Raw genomic sequence first — 16,209 nt, 5'->3', positions numbered from 1 at the left:
ACTTCATTAATCACAACAATTCCATGTAATAGGTAGTATTTTTAGCAATGTTTTGCATATGAAAAAAGTTAAACACAAATGTCATCAAAATTTTGATATCAACTAATTGGTACTAGTTGAGCTACTATGCTCAAAAAGTTAGTCATAGAAACCATTTATTGGCACTAATAACTATCCTTTAACAAGTATGCAAAGGACAATAATTCACAATTTTTTTAATTTTAACTTTTATTTTAGTTCATAAACTCTTGGAAAACTTTGACTAGTCAATGCCTTTTATTTTTTTTCCCTTTTTAAAAAAAATTTTTATTGGAGTTCAATTTGCCAACATATAGCATAACACCCAGTGCTCATCCCGCCAAGTGCCCCCCTAAGTGCCCATCACCCAATCACCCCAGAGTCAATGCCTTTTACTGTGAAACAACCATAGATGATTTTCTGATACAACTATTTTGAATAAAAGTGAAACAAATGAGTCCCTTTTGATTTTTTCCCATTCTGTTCTGTTTATGGTCTATTCTTAGAACATACATTCAACTTTTCTATAGAAGAGTTTCTCAATAAATAAAAAGCTATAGTATTTAATTTTAGCTTTCCCCAAATTCTTGGGGTAAAATCTTTGGTAAAATCTACTCTCTGTTCAGCCACTGTATACAAATTTACAGTGTTTTCATAACATCTTATATTTCCTAAAATACTTCTGAAAGACTTTGACTGTTTTACCTGTATTTGATAACGTTTTTTGAGAATTAAAAAAATATATTTGTCTAAGCTTTTCTCCTCCAGATTCCAATTAATGCTATCAACAAAGCACCCTTTTTTCAGTATCTGTGTATGTACTGATCTGAAATAAAAATATTATTTAATAGCCTTCTGTCTTCTCATAGGTCATCAATGTTTCTATTAATAATATTATTTGAAATTTGAATTTCCTTTGCTTCTGTCATCCTAAACATAGTAATGACAACTTCCATGCACACTCATAAAATGAATGTTTCTTTCTTTTTTTTTTTTTTTAATGAATGTTTCTAAAATTATATGTGGCATTTTTCACTTTAGCTATTAATTGTGTAATTTTAAGTAGTGTTTTATAATCAAATTTATTCTTTTGTAGCAATGTTTGTATTTATTTTGTGCTTGCATATTAGTCAACATTTTCAAATATTCTCCACATATAAATATTACTTTTTGTTGCAAATAACTATAAAAAGCTGTCTTGATAAACTTTGTACTAACAGAAATTGCAACAATAACCAATCCAGAACAAAAACACTAGGGCCTCTTAGTTACAGGAAATTGAAAATAAAATCAATTTATATATTTTTTTATTATAGAAATATAGAATAATTAATAAAAGGATTTCGAGAATAACAATAGGATAAATTCTGTGGGAGAAGTAAAATGAAAATAAACATTTAAACAAACAGTAATTATGAAAAATTTCTGACATAAATGGCAGCTTCACATATTTTAACTGGGCAATTGTGTATATTAAATTGTTATTGTATTTTGGTACCTGTTTATAAGAGAGATGTGAGTGTTCTAGTTCTAAGACAATGATGGCTGCTTAGATGTAATCTCTTCATACTTCCTTTTAAGAGCCTCTTTTTAAGGGAAACTGGGTGGCTCAGTCAACTAAGATCTGACTCTTGGTTTCAGCATAGGTCATGATCTCAGGGTTCTGGGATAGAGTCCTACACTGGGCTCCTGCTCAGTGCAGAGTCCGCTTAAGACACACTCTCTCCATCTGCCCCTCCTCCTACTTGCTCTTTCTCTCTCTCTCTCTCTCTCAAATAAGTAAATAAATCTTAAAAAACAAAACAAAACAAAAACCACTGCTCCTTTTTTAAAAACGTGAAGAAGACCAGGAAAATAAAAATAATCATAACCTAAATCTTTAGCATAACCATGATACATAGAAGACCTACTCATTACAATTTCAATGTAAATGGATGGAGAGCACCTGAAGTGAATAGAGTGAGCAACAGAGCTCATACTGATGTCAGAATTCCAGCTGATTTGTTTCAGAGAAGTAGAGGATTTAGAAGGACTCTAGAAGTGGTAGTGGCCAGATGCCAACCATAAGGTCCACACATAAGAAAAAGATGAATTACACCGTGTGTGAACTGCACTTAGCTACAGAAGAGTAGCAATGAAGTAGCCTGCGAAATGCTTGGGGCAAGAGGTTATAGTTAGGAAGGCAGTGACTCGCAGGGAGAGAGGAGAAAACACAGAAGGCTGAAGCAGTAACTCCTTGAGAGACAAGCCAAGACCAAGAAAGACAGACAGATAAAACTGGAAAATAACATATCATAAAGAAAATGTCCAAACTGTATAATTCAAGAAGATCCCAGAGCTGAGAAATAAAATCACTGAGCTTCAACCTTAGCCTCTTGACTGTCAAAAAAATCATCACACACAACACAAAGGGAAAACCAACTTTTTCATATTCTCAGGATATAAATATACACTAGAAAAGTAACAACCATGAAGCAGAGAAAAATCGACACAACATGGTAAGATGAATTAAAGAGAATTAAACGAGTGAAAAAAATGAAACATAAACGAAACACTCAAACAAGATATGTTCAAAAAACGGAAAGACATGACACAAAAGCTGATAGAAATCAAGAAAAAAATTTAAAGAGATAAAAATCTCCTTAGAAATGAAGAGAAAAGGACCCGTGGGTGGCTCAGCGGTTAAACATCTGCCTTTGGCTCAGGGCATGATCCTGGAGTCTCAGGATTGAGTCCCATGTCAGGCTCCCTGCATGGAGCCTGCTTTTCCCTCTGTCTATGTCTCTGCCTCTCTCTTTCTCTCTGTGTGTCTCTCATGAATAATAATAATAAAAAAAAATCTTAAAGAAAAAGAAATGAAGAGAAATTTTAATGTGCATAAAAGCACTTAGATCAAACAAAGTTACTAGTAAAGGAGATGAAAGAAATGAGAAAGAAGAAAGTAACACAGAAATCACAGAAGACAATAATATTAAAGAGAAAAAGATGAATATAAAAAAGCAGGCCGTGATAAATAATTGGTCTCTGATGAGAAAAAGCAAAGTAAGGAAGTGAACTAATACTTAAAAAGAGGACTCAAGAAAGTTTTTTCAAAATAAATTACTTGAAAAAAAATATCCATTACTTGAAGTCGTATGCTGGAATGACAGCATACATGGGAAAACTGATCCAGAAAGGTCAGCTCAAAGACATATCCTACTAATTACATTAGACTTTAAATGTGAAGATAAATGTCTCTGAATTAAAAGGCAAATAGACAAGTCACTTGAAGAGAAAGTAAAAAGCTGATGTTAGACTTCTCAACAATATGAAAAAGAGCAAAATTAACACTAAGCTCAAGGAAAAAAGTGTGACCCAGTAATTTTTTATCTAGCCACACTGTATTTCAAGTACAAAGGTTGTTGGGGAAGGGAAGATGTTTTTAATATACGAGGACTCAGGAAATGCTGTATCTACTAGCCATTCATGAAAAATAGATTAGAGGTTGACTTCATCTAGTTAAGAGATGGTTGAGGGAACTTCAACAAAAAGAATGGTGGTGAAATTTAATATATTTTACCATACATAGAAGCTTGAAATAAAAGAAGAAAGGCTGGTGATTGATTGACTGCAACATTACATTTCAACAATATATAGACAGGTGACAGGAGATTTTACCGTTTGGGTGTCTTGAGAGGAAGTAGGGAGAATGAGCTGAAAATAACAAAGAAGGGAAACCACTCTGCCAGTTTCACTTCAATCCAGATGATGGAATATGAGAGAGAAAACGATTGCATCTTGAAAGGCTGTAGGGGAAGTAATGTCCATAGAGAAGAGGCAGGATTTAGTTTTGAGTTCATAAAATAAGGGGTCTATGGATAGAATTGAGGGCTTTATGAACTTGTAGGGCCACCAAATTATGTCTTTCTTCCTATTAACCTTTAACTCAACCCTAGCATTCCTTCTAGGTAGGTATAAAGGTAGGTAACAGTCAAGGAAACATCAGCAGTGCCTGTAACTTTTCATTTCTGGAAATCACAAATCACTATTGTTACAGATACCTCAAATTATCATTTACCTTTCTCACTGCTCTTTCTGCCAGATATTATTATTGTGTGAAAAGAGAAGCACAGGGATTGCCAAATCTCATCTAAAATATGCTTTAATTATGGGGCCTACCTAGCTGGCTCAGTTGGAAGAGCATGTGACTTGATCTCAGGATTGTGGATTCAAGCCCCATGTTGAGTGTACAGATTACTTACATAAGTTTTTATAGATATTAAATATATACATATATATCCATGTATGTATACTTTATCTGGATTCCTCTAAGATTCCATGTATTTTAATTATATTCACTTTAAAAAAACATTCTTCTGAGGATGTCCTAGTCTTCACCAGTCTGCCACAGTAGTCTATGGTACAAAAAATTTAAGACCCCCTGAGTTCAAACAAAGAAAATAAAGCAGACTGTCGGAAAAATGGATGAGAACATAAGGTTTTTGCTGATGATTTACTGTGAATTGCAGTGGACATGGTGAAGGATTTGGGGTGGGAGGGAGATGAAATCAGCAAATAATTCAAAATATGAGATGTCTGAAGATAGGACCAGTATGGCAACATTCCATTCTTGATACATGTGGAAAGAATAGTTACTTGCCTGAGTTGACCATAAATAATCTGTAGCATAACTAAAGAGAAAATGTCAAGAGAAAATGTAAGATTCTAAAGAATATATATATATATATATATATATATGGCCAAAGTACTTTTAAAATTTTCTATTTGCGGGCAGCCCGGGTGGCTCAGTGGATTAGTGCCTGCCTTCAGCCCAGGGTGTTCCTGGAGTCCTGAGATGGAGTCCCACGTCCGGCTCCCTGAGTGGAGCCTGCTTCTCCCTCTGCCTGTGACTCTGCCTCTCTCTCTCTCTCTCTGTGTCTCTCATGAATAAATAGATAAAATCTTTAAAAAATAAAAATAAAATTTTCTATTGTGCAGAAAAGAAAACAAAAACCATAAAAGTAATAGAGGAAAATTTCAATGAGGAAATTTTCTAACAAGAACTTAAACATAACATAGAAAAAAATGCTAATTTTTCTAATATATAAACATCATAGAAATTCATAAAAAAATAAAAAATGAACAAACAGTCCACAAAAAATTCAAATGGCTTTTATTTATATATATATGGGATTCTTTGTGTCTAGTCCTTATCCTCAGTGTCCGTTGTCACCAATATCCTAAAAACACATGTGCAAATGATGTTGGGCATTTGAGATCATCACCTCAAGTCCTTTCCCTCTGACAGAGCAACTCCTTTTTTTTTTTTTTTTTAAGATTTTATTTATTTATTCATGAGAGACAGAGAGAGAGGCAGAGACACAGGCAGAGGGAGAAGCAGGCTCCATGCAGGGAGCCCGATGCGGGACTTGATCCCAGGTCTCCAGGATCACACCTCAGGCCGCAGGCAGCACCAAACCGCTGCACCACCAGGGCTGCCCTGACAGAGCAATTCCTGCAGTTACAGCAAAGCCTAAAGCCACCAGCTTACATGTTAAGTTGGTGAAATATTAAAATCAGTGCAGGAAAACATTAATATAGCTTTATTTATTGTTTTATGGATTTAGATGCTATGTGTTTTAAATCATGAAACAATCAATAAAGTATACAAATAGTAAAAATGTGACCCAATATGTTTTGTCTTTGAAATTGGTGTCCATTACTATAAAAATATTGTAAAGAAGATTACACTCAGATTTTAACATAGGCTGCATACAAATACAGATTCTGAGGTCAAATTCTGAGTAATAACAGGCACAACTGGAACATCTTCAGTACTCAGTCTTCCTCATTACAGGGCAGGGAAGCTAGAAAGTCAAATAACTGTCTTTACAAGAAAAGTGAAAACTGCTGCAACCCTACTTGAGTTATCCTAATTAATGAAATGAATACATTGCTATAAGACAAAAATTGTTCATGTTAACTGTCTACACTTTATTTATTTATTTATTTAAAAATATTTTATTTATTTATTCATGAGAGACAGAGAAAGAAGCAGAGACATAGGCTGAGGGAGAAGCGGGCTCCTCACAGGAAGCCCGATGCAGGACTCTATCCCCACACCCGGGATCAGGACTGAGCCAAAGGCAGAGGCTCAACTGCTGAACCACCCAGGCATCCCTTAACTGTCTACATTTTAAATTCAAAATTAATTTTAAGCTCCAAAATATGCATTTGCACAAAATGGAACACGATATGGGGGTACTTAGCAAGTCATTAGCAATGGTAATGCTGCCGCATCTCCAATTTAATTTGGATCCATATTTTCCAAGTAATTAATTTTTTCTTGAAGTCCTTGGTCAATGGCTTAAATTCAATGACTCCAAAATATACAGAGTTTAAGATGAGAAAGATTGTGCAAATCCAAGAAATCAGATCCATTCCTATTTGCATCTTGGAGGCATTCAATCATCACTGTACATGAAAGATATTACTGGTCCAACAGTGAGGTCTTTTAGGCAGTTCTCATGCAGAGCAGAACTCAACTGAGTTAGTATCCCGCTCAGCTGAATTAGAGCTGACAAAGAGGACAGAAAAAGACAAATGCATCATAACCTAAGTGACAGATATGTAAACCATTCTTCACTGGTCAGCTGAAAGCCAGTTCATCATCAGTGATATCCCAAATCAGAACTCTCTGCTGCCATGCTAAGTACAATGGAGGTAATATACATCTTCTTGATTGCCGGAGAAATGACTATAGGAATTTGGGGAAATGGATTTATTGCACTGGTTAACTGCACTAGGTGGCTCAGAAGGAGAGACATCTCCGTGATTGACATCATCCTGGTGATCTTGGCCATCTCCAGAATCTGTTTGCTGTGTGTGGTATCTTTAGATGGCTTTATTTTGCTGCTCTCTCCAGATATATATGCCAATAGCGAGCTAATGAATATTGTGGATGTTGTCTGGACACTTAGCAATCATTCAAGTATCTGTTTTACTTCTTGCCTCAGTATTTTCTATTTACTGAAGATAGCCAATATATCCCATCCGTTTTTTCTCTGGCTGAAGCTAAAGATTAACAGAGTCATTCTGGGGATGTTTCTGATGTCTTTTCTTACCTGTATAATTATTAGTGTTTCATTGAATGAGGACTTCTGGGATCCCTTCAAAGTCAATCATAAGGAAAACATAACTTGGGAATCCAAAGTGAGTAAAATCCCAAGTGCTTTCAAACTGTTTATCCTGAATCTGGGAGCTATAGTTCCCTTTGTTCTTTGCCTAATCTCAGTTCTCTTGTTACTTGTTACTTTCTCCCTATTTAGACACACTAGGCAGATGAAACTTTATGCCACAGGGTCCAGAGACCCCAGCACAGAGGCCCACATGAGGGCCATAAAGGCAGTGATGATCTTTCTGCTCCTCTTCATTATTTACTATGCAGTCTCTCTTGTAGTAACCTCTAGCTTCCTGATTCCTCACGGAAAATTAGTGGTTATGTTTGGTGGCGTGGTAGTTGGCATTTTCCCATCGAGCCATTCGTTCATACTGATAATGGGCAACAGCAAGCTGAGGGGGGCTTTCCTAAAAGTGCTTAGGATTGTGAAGGGTTTCCACAAAAGAAGGAAACCTTTTGTTCCATAGAGAATCCTGAATACAAGGAGAAAGAAATCAACAAAAGACTCTCCCTTCTCTCAATTGATTACATTCATTGTTTTTACTCCATGCTAATAGCAATTATTAGTATCTAGCATTATTCTTAAATTTTCCTTTTTTCTTTCACCTTTCTGTTCTGTTTAACTTTAAATCAAATGTTATTGGGCAGCCCTGCTGGCCCAGCGGTTTAGTGCCGCTTTCGGCCCTGGGGCTGTAATCCTGGAGACTAGGGATCGAGTCCTATGTTGGGCTCCCTGCATTGGAGCCTGCTTCTCTCTCTGTCTGTGTCTCTACCTCTCTCTCTCTCTCTCTCTCTCTCTCTGTCGTAAATAAATAAAAAACCTTAAAAAAAGAAAAATAAATCAAATGTTATCATTGAAACTCATGTATTTCTTTGTCTTTGCAGGAAAAATGACTCCAGATCCCATGCTAACATTTTATATATTTGCCTAATGCAGAAAGGTTCTACGCCTTTAAATAATATTCTGGTAAAGGCCTTGAACTCAAAACATAGAAAAATTTCAGGTAAACAGGCTGTGGGGAAGAGATTTTAAAATCTATCAGCCTTTCCTATAAAATCAATCATGTAAAAAACTGTCTACTTTGTCTAAGCTGGAGGTCAGTCCTTATCTTTTCTGCCCTGTCCCCTCCATTTCTAGAATGGTTTGTCCTCATAAGAGGGAGAAAAAACACTCTGGTGAGTTCCTCACTAGGGTGAAATATAATGTAAGAAAAGAAGTATGATCTTAAGAAAAGGTTTGACCAGGAAAGGGGCTGGGGGATGTACAGTTAGAAATATGTATACCCAAACCACCCTAGCTGGTAATGCCAGTTTTAGGAGTCAGTTCTCAAACTTTGACACTTTTTTTTTCCCTCTTAGCATCATTCTCTTTTCTATTCTGTTTCTGATAACATCTTACAGATAACTAGGTTTTCTTAAATTGTTAATTTCATGCTTTCCTATTACATACTAGGTACACATAAGAAATAGAAAAAATACTATATATGTTGTTCACATTATAAAAGTACTTAAACATAAGAAGAAGAACCCTAATTTATGTGATTTGTATTACCTGGACTTAAATTTATTATGGGTTGGGTTTTCCAAGAAAGAATAAACCAATTTAATGGTAGAATTAGTCCTATTCCTTGGAAATATTATTTAGTAAATCTTTTTTAAAAATATGATTGCCCCATCTACATTACAATGTAGAATGTGAGATTATAAATCTTACAAAAGGAGCTTATTCCAATTTCAAGTGTATTTCCTTAATTATATATGAAAATACCAAGAGACAACATTTCAGGAAGTGAATTGTCATGGATAGCATTTCCCATATTAAATAAAACTAAGCATAGCAAATCCTCATCTAGCATCTTTCACTTCTATTAAAAAGTTTCATGGAGAAAAAATTTTTAGTAAATATTGCCATGTGCCTGCCTAATAATACTATGTTATTTATAATCAGATTTGTATCATATCCTTCTCTAGTTAAGCATTTATATGAAAATGAAAATTATCATCCTCTTAATTTTGTGCAATCTGGTTGTTCTGATCATTTCCAAAATGAAAATTCATTTCCACTAGGAAATCTGACTTTGGATTAATTTATAATTTATAGTGAAGAAAATGGACTTTCATTTATACATTGTGATTTTTATGGAATACATTGTTTTTGTTTGCTTTCTGTAGTTCTGTGTTCAAAACTCAACTTGACAGGTAAAAATGCATAGAACTTAACAGTAAGAAGCCTGGTTGCAAATTCATGAAATACGATCTCTTTTAATTTGTATGAGAGCAGTTTCAACCAAGTGATTTCACTTATCACTAGCTAAACAGTGATGATTATAATTTGCCCAGGCTCAAAGCTAGTCAAACTATTAACCAGTTGGTTTAGTCCTCAATTTTATCTCAAAAGAGAGCTGGGTACTTCTGGAATTATATCAGAGTTAAAATAGTGGATGAAATAAAAACATTATTCTGTGATTTGAAGAACTTACTTAACATGCTTCAACTGAGAGTCTATTAGTCTATCTGCAGTGATATTGGAGATCAGGGGTGTTCTCTCTACCAACATGCTCAGTATGGAAGACATCATCTTCATGATCGTAATAACTGGAGAATTCATAATAGGAATGTTGGGGAATGCATGCATTGGACTAGTAAACTCTATTGACTGGATTAAGAAGAAAAAGATCTCCTCAATTGACTATATCCTCACCAGTCTAGCCAAAATTGGTTTGCTCTGTATAATGATACTAAATGGCACCAAAATCGTATTCTGCCCAGATTTTTATAAAAAGGATAAGCTACAAGCAGTCATTAATATCTTCTGGATACTCACCAACTACTTAAGTATGTGGTTCACCACCTGCCTTAATGTCTTCTATTTACTCAAGATAGCCAATTTCTCCCACCCACCTTTTTCTCTGGCTAAAGAGGAGAATTGACAGAGTGATTCACTGGATTCTGCTGGGTTGTTTGGCTCTTTCTTCCTTAATCAGCCTTATACTAGCAATGACACCAAATTATGATTGTGAGTTTTGTAACATTGCAAAACATAAAGGAAACTGAACTGAAATGCTCTCTGTAAGTAAAAGTCAATACTTCAAGCCATTGACTCTCTTTAACTTGTTGGCAATTGTCCCATGTACTGTGTCATTGGTCTCATTTTTCCTTTTAATTATGTCCCTATGGAGACATATCAAGCAAATGAAACTCAACGTTATAGGCTGTGGAGACCTCAGCACAGAGGCGGGAGCCATGAAAACTGTGACTTCATTTCTTTTCCTCCTTTTTGTGTACTATGGGGCTTCTCTTTTGGTAACTTTTAGCTACCTTATGAAAGAAAGCAAGTTAGCTGTGATGTTTGAAGAAATTATAGCAACACTCTATCCTTCTGGTCATTCACTTATTTTGGTTATTGGAAATAACAAGCTGAGGCAGGCATTTATCAGGATGCTGAGATACGGAAGAACAGTCTGCATGATGTAAAATTTTAGCTTTGTAAGTGGACTTTGCTAATAAAAAAATACATTCTCATTTTTTCCAGTTATCCTATTTATTTTGGATACACATCTTTAAGTGGTCTTGAGACCTATTAGCACATGAGTGTATACATCCCTTTTGTCTGTTTACACCCCAGATTCTCATCTTCACATGCCCTTTCTTCCAAGAATTTCAGAGCTCATGTTTCTTTTTGCCTTCTTGCTGCAGATGCTCAGCATGTGCTGCCTAGTTAAGTTCCTTTAAGATTCTACTTTGGCCCATAGTAAAGAGTACTGAACTGCAGTAACTTTTTTTTTCCATTTTTTTCCCTATCATACATTTTCATTGCTGGCCTTAATTTTGTTTCCTTCATGGCTCTGTTGGGTCACTCCCACTTGGCTTTTTTTTTTTTTTTTTTTTTAAGATTTTACTTATTTATTCATAAGAGACAGAGAGAGAGAGAGGCAGAAGGAGAAGCAGGCTCCATGCAGGGAGCCTGATGTGGGACTTGATCCTAGAACTCCAGGATCACGCCCTGGGCTGAAGGCAGTGGCTCAACTGCTGAGCCACCCAGGCATCCTTTCCCATTTAGCTTATTAACTAGGAATTCAGATCTTCCCTGTCCCATCTCTGGTTCAGTTTCCCAGTGATGTATCTGTCTCCTCCCAAGTAGTGATACTTTTAGGTGGTCTCCTAGATAATATTTTATGGTTGACCTTATTTTGTTACCTCCTATTCATTTTCCTTGAAATTAAATTTCCTTACAAACAACTTGCTGTTTAGACAGCAATAGGATGGGAATAGATCCCATTCAAGTATTTCTCTCTAAGGACATTCCTAAGTGCTCCTCACAATTTGGATAAAAGGAGGGCACAACTAATATTGATCAGACTGCTTTACTCAGGTTCCTTTCTTAATAAGACCTGCAGGGGTTCTTTTCACTCAGGACTAGAAAAGCAATTAATTGGGAAGTAATAAACATACATAATGGAATAACTACGTGCTATCACTAAAAAACACAATGTATGCTTATAACATATACAGAGTAAATTACAAAAAAAATAATAAAAAATAACTACTAAAATGTTGTTCTACTATGAACATCAAATTCTTCCTCACTAGAGTAACATTGAAACACTTGGTCTGGCATGTCTAAGTTCATGTCTGTTCTGATATGGTTGTGCATTTTATGTCCCACCATTTGTTTTGTTAAAATCTGGTTTATTTCAATCTACTCATTTGTTTTAACTAAAATATTAATTACCTGAAGATTATTGATTTTTCTGCATATGATGATGTAAAATTCACTCTGGAAAGTCCCAATCTTTATAGTCATACATAAACTTCATCAAATATATTTACAATATCCAACTATTAGGTTGTTATTTATTTGTACAAGACCAGAGAATTGGTATTCTTTTGATGGAGTATATTAGTATAATCTACAAAATACCCGTTAAACCTACACTAGACTGAACTTTACATTCTTCTGCAGGTTCAGATGAAATAAATGTTTTGTTAAGATTAGTACTTCTAAGGCAGCCCAGGTGGCTCAGCGGTTCAGCGCCGCCTTCAGCCCAGGGCCTGATCCTGGAGTCCCAGGATCGAGTCCCGTGTCAGGGTCCCTGCAGGGTGTCTGCTTCTCCTTCTGCCTGTGCCTGTGTCTCTCATGAATAAATTAAAAAAAAAAAAAAAAGATTAGTACTTCTAGGAAGATTTTCCTCCACGAGTGTGAAGTCCTTCCTTCCATATTTAGTTTTCTGTGTCTCCCGTATTTGAAATACCTCCACAGACCATGAAAGTTCAAAGTAGTTCAAAATAGTAAGGGTTTGGAGTAGTAAGCTGGGGACAAAGTACTCTCTGCAAAATTTTTTGTTTTGTTTTCTATTTTTTTTATTGTGGTAAGGCATTTAATATGAGATCTATACTTTTAACAAATTTTTAAGTGTACAGTATAATGTTATTAACTATAAGCACTACATTATTTAGCATATCTCTGGAATTAATCATCTTGCATAACTGAAACTTGATACTTACTGAATAACAACTCTGCATTCTTATCTCCCCTCAGGCCCTGGCAACCACTGTTTTACTCTTTGTTTTTATGATTTGACTATTCTAGATACCTACAGAAGTGTAATCGGGCAATATTTGTCCTTCTGTAACTAGCTTATTTCACTTTGCATAATGTCTTCTAGGTCCACCTACGTCTTTGCATTTTGCAAAATTTTCTTTTTTTTTTAAGATTTTATTTATTCATGAGAGACAGAGAGTGAGAGAGAGGCAGAGGCACAGGCAGAGGGGGAGCCCGATGTGGGATTTAATCCCAGAACCCAGGGATCACAACCTGAGCCAAAGGCAGACACAACCACTGAACTACCCAGGAGCCTAATTTTCTTCTTTTTAAGACTGAATGCTATCCATTGTCTGTATGTAACACATTTTCTTTATTCATTCATATGTCAATGGGCAATTAAGGGTGCTTCTGCATTTAGCTATTGTGATTAACACTACTATAAACATGAGTGCCAATATCATTTTGAGATCCTGATTTCAATTCTTTCAGATAAATACCCAGATTTTGGGGATGCTGGATCATCTGGTAGTTGTATTTTTAAACTTTTGAGGACCTATCCTATTTCCATAGTAGCTGCACCATTATCTCTATGTTGTACAATACAGATATGCATAAGGACTATACTGACCTGCAAAAAAACAAAAAACAAACAAAAAAAAACCCAAAAAACACACAAACCCCCCAAAAACATATTCTAAAATTTATTTGAGTAAAGGTACTATCATAGTTACTAGGGCCCTTTACTTCCCAGGACATTGTGGAGAAGAAAATGATGTTCTTGGGTCAGGGATCATTTCTAAGATCAGAGGAAAACAGTCATTTGTGATAGTTATAGAATGAGATAGTTTATCCAAAAATTCAGAGCTGTATCTCAGGAATGAAGGTTTGTTCTTTAATGAATGATGGGAAGATATGTGTTCCCCAAGAAAGTATCAGCACCTCAGAATTATTCCATGGAAATACTATGTAGCAAAGTGTTTCTCAATAACTCTAAATTAGAGAAGCTACTTAAAAATAAGAGTAACCTGTAAGAATGAGGTAAACTTAATTATCAGTCTTTTACCTGATAGTCTAGAAGGGCTAAGGATCTAGATTCTCAGATGCAATTTGGCACAGTGGAGAGTGGGGAGTAGATCAAAACACAGGATTTTAATCTCTTCTGTCATAAGTCATAAAAGAAAATATAAAGGTAATCAATACTCCATTATTGCTCCTTCATCTTATTATATATAGCATCACAAACTGAATGACCATTAAATGTCACTTGAATAATAAGACAATGTATTATTTTAAGAGACCTTGTGCATGTAACTGTTCATCTGAACAATGGAGATAAATGGGCTAAGATATTTTTTAGACCCAAATAATCTATATTTAGTGTTAACCTTTTAAATTCTCTGAAAATGTACAGTTCTCAATGTTAACCCAAACTTTGGATTATTAGTGGTAATCAGTGTTATCATCAAAATGAAGATGGCAATCAGCAAAATGAAGATTCCTCTACAAAGTTCAATTTTGACCTGTTTTCTAATTGCTAGAAAATCCTTGGAGTGCAGATTTGCCAGATAAAATATGGGACACCCAATTAATATTGAATTTTAGTACTTCTTGGAAGTACTAATCTCGTGCAATTTGGGATATACACCAAAAAACAAACAAACAAACAAACAAACAAAAACAAACAAAAAAAAACACCACCACCACCAACAACAAAAAACCCAGATCATTCATTGTTTATTTGAAATTCAAGTTTAACTGGGTGTCCTGTTTTGTTTTGTTTTTTAAAATCTAACAGCCCTATTTAAGTTACTGTATGTGTTGCAGATTAATGAATCCAAAACTTGCAAAACATAGCGTTGCAAAAACATTGACAGTGCAGGACCATGAGAGGCAACAGGTCTAATTTGCATCCTAAAATGTAGCTCAGACTAAATTAACCATATGTGGAAAAGTAAAACCTGCTGATACAGGTTTTACATACAGGTGATACATGCAATGGCCAGGCCAGGGATTGCCAACCACATTTGTTTCTCAAGACTAATTAGGATTTAATGATGATAGCTACAGTCTTCATTTATCATTCCAGTCTCCATCACAAGACAGAGTACAATAAAAAAGGCAAAGAAAATTATAGCAAAATCTAAAAAGTAGGTGTGCCTATCAAACTACATCAGTTCAACTAGAAACAAATTGGATATTTTTGTATTTTACCATGCCGGATAAAGTGGAGAGCATCTTAATGCTCGTAGCAGCTGGAGAATTTTCAATGGGGATTTTAGGGAATACATTCATTGGATTGGTAAACTGCATAGGCTGGATCAAGAAGAGGAAGATTGCCTCCATTGATTTAATCCTCACAAGTCTGGCCATATCCAGAATTTGTCTATTATGTATAATACTATTAGATTGTTTTATATTGGTGCTGTATCCAGATGTCTATGCTACCGGTAAACAAATGAGAATAATTGACTTCTTCTGGACACTAACCAACCATTTAAGTGTCTGGTTTGCCACCTGTCTCAGCATTTTCTATTTCCTCAAGATTGCGAATTTCTTCCATCCCCTTTTCCTCTGGATGAAGTGGAGAATTGACAGTGCGATTCCTAGGATCCTGCTGGGATGCTTGGCCCTTTCTGTGTTTATTAGCCTTGTTGTCACTGAGAATTTGAATGATGATTTCAGATGTTGTGTTAGGACAAAGAAGAAAACAAACTTAACTGTGAGATGCAGAGTAAAGAAAGCTAAATATTCTTCCATCAAGATTTGCCTCAACCTGTTAACGCTATTCCCCTTTTCTGTGTCCCTGATCTCATTTCTCCTCTTGATCCTCTCCCTCTGGAGACATACCAGGCAGATGAAGTTCAATGCCACAGGGTGTAGAGACTTCAGCATAGAAGCCCACATGGGAGCCATGAAAGCTGTCATCTCCTTTCTCCTCCTTTTCATCGCCTACTATTTGGCCTTTCTTGTAGCCACCTCTAGCTACTTTATGCCAGAGACTGAATTAGCTGTGATCATTGGTGAGTTGATAGCTCTAATCTATCCCTCGAGCCATTCGTTTATCCTAATTCTGGGGAGCAATAAATTAAGACAGGCATCTCTAAGGGTACTATGGAAAGTAAAATATGTCTTAAAAAGAAGAAACTTCTAACACCATAAACAGATCTGGAGGTAGATCTGTTAGATAGTTAACCTATCATCTACTAGGATGAAGGAAGACAAGATGTTTCTTAGTTGTCTTCAGTTCTTACATTGTTAGTTTCATATGGTTAATTACTCTTAAATGTATTTAGTATATCTATAATTGTAACTTAGAAAGATCTCATGTGAAGCTGATTTTGTCTTTTTCTCTCTGTCTCTCTCTCCCTCCCTTCAGAATTAAAAAAAAATGTTTTGGAGCTTATAAAAGTTAATATCTTAATATTAACTGTCAGAGGAGAGAATATTTTCATAGTTAGTTCTAAATCATTTCTCTAGATGCAAAATT

General features: G+C 35.4%; 3 protein-coding genes across 3 annotated transcripts; all 3 read left to right on the top strand.

Annotated features, from left to right (window-relative positions):
- Positions 1-6,702: 6,702 nt before the first annotated feature.
- Positions 6,703-7,644, top strand: TAS2R9 (taste 2 receptor member 9). Its single transcript, XM_038576136.1, has one exon. The coding sequence runs from the start codon at positions 6,703-6,705 to the stop codon at positions 7,642-7,644; it is 942 nt and encodes a 313-aa protein (XP_038432064.1).
- Positions 7,645-9,732: 2,088 nt separating this feature from the next.
- Positions 9,733-10,651, top strand: TAS2R8 (taste 2 receptor member 8). The gene is given in 2 exon segments (XM_038577904.1): positions 9,733-10,077; positions 10,079-10,651. Coding segments are annotated over 2 exon segments (918 nt in total).
- Positions 10,652-14,934: 4,283 nt separating this feature from the next.
- TAS2R7 (taste 2 receptor member 7) lies at positions 14,935-15,873 on the top strand. Its single transcript, NM_001145502.1, has one exon. The coding sequence runs from the start codon at positions 14,935-14,937 to the stop codon at positions 15,871-15,873; it is 939 nt and encodes a 312-aa protein (NP_001138974.1).
- The last annotated feature ends 336 nt before the right edge of the window (positions 15,874-16,209 follow it).

The sequence above is a fragment of the Canis lupus genome, chromosome 27, assembly GCF_011100685.1.
Source record: "Canis lupus familiaris isolate Mischka breed German Shepherd chromosome 27, alternate assembly UU_Cfam_GSD_1.0, whole genome shotgun sequence".
NCBI classification, from domain to species: Eukaryota; Metazoa; Chordata; class Mammalia; order Carnivora; family Canidae; genus Canis; species Canis lupus.
Note: the sequence above shows the minus strand (reverse complement) of the source record. Positions and strands in the feature narration are given on the sequence as shown.

Bases quoted from the DNA above. Each gene is read 5' to 3' on its own strand.
- TAS2R9 (XM_038576136.1), top strand. From the start codon at position 6,703: ATGCTAAGTACAATGGAGGTAATATACATCTTCTTGATTGCCGGAGAA.
- TAS2R7 (NM_001145502.1), top strand. From the start codon at position 14,935: ATGCCGGATAAAGTGGAGAGCATCTTAATGCTCGTAGCAGCTGGAGAA.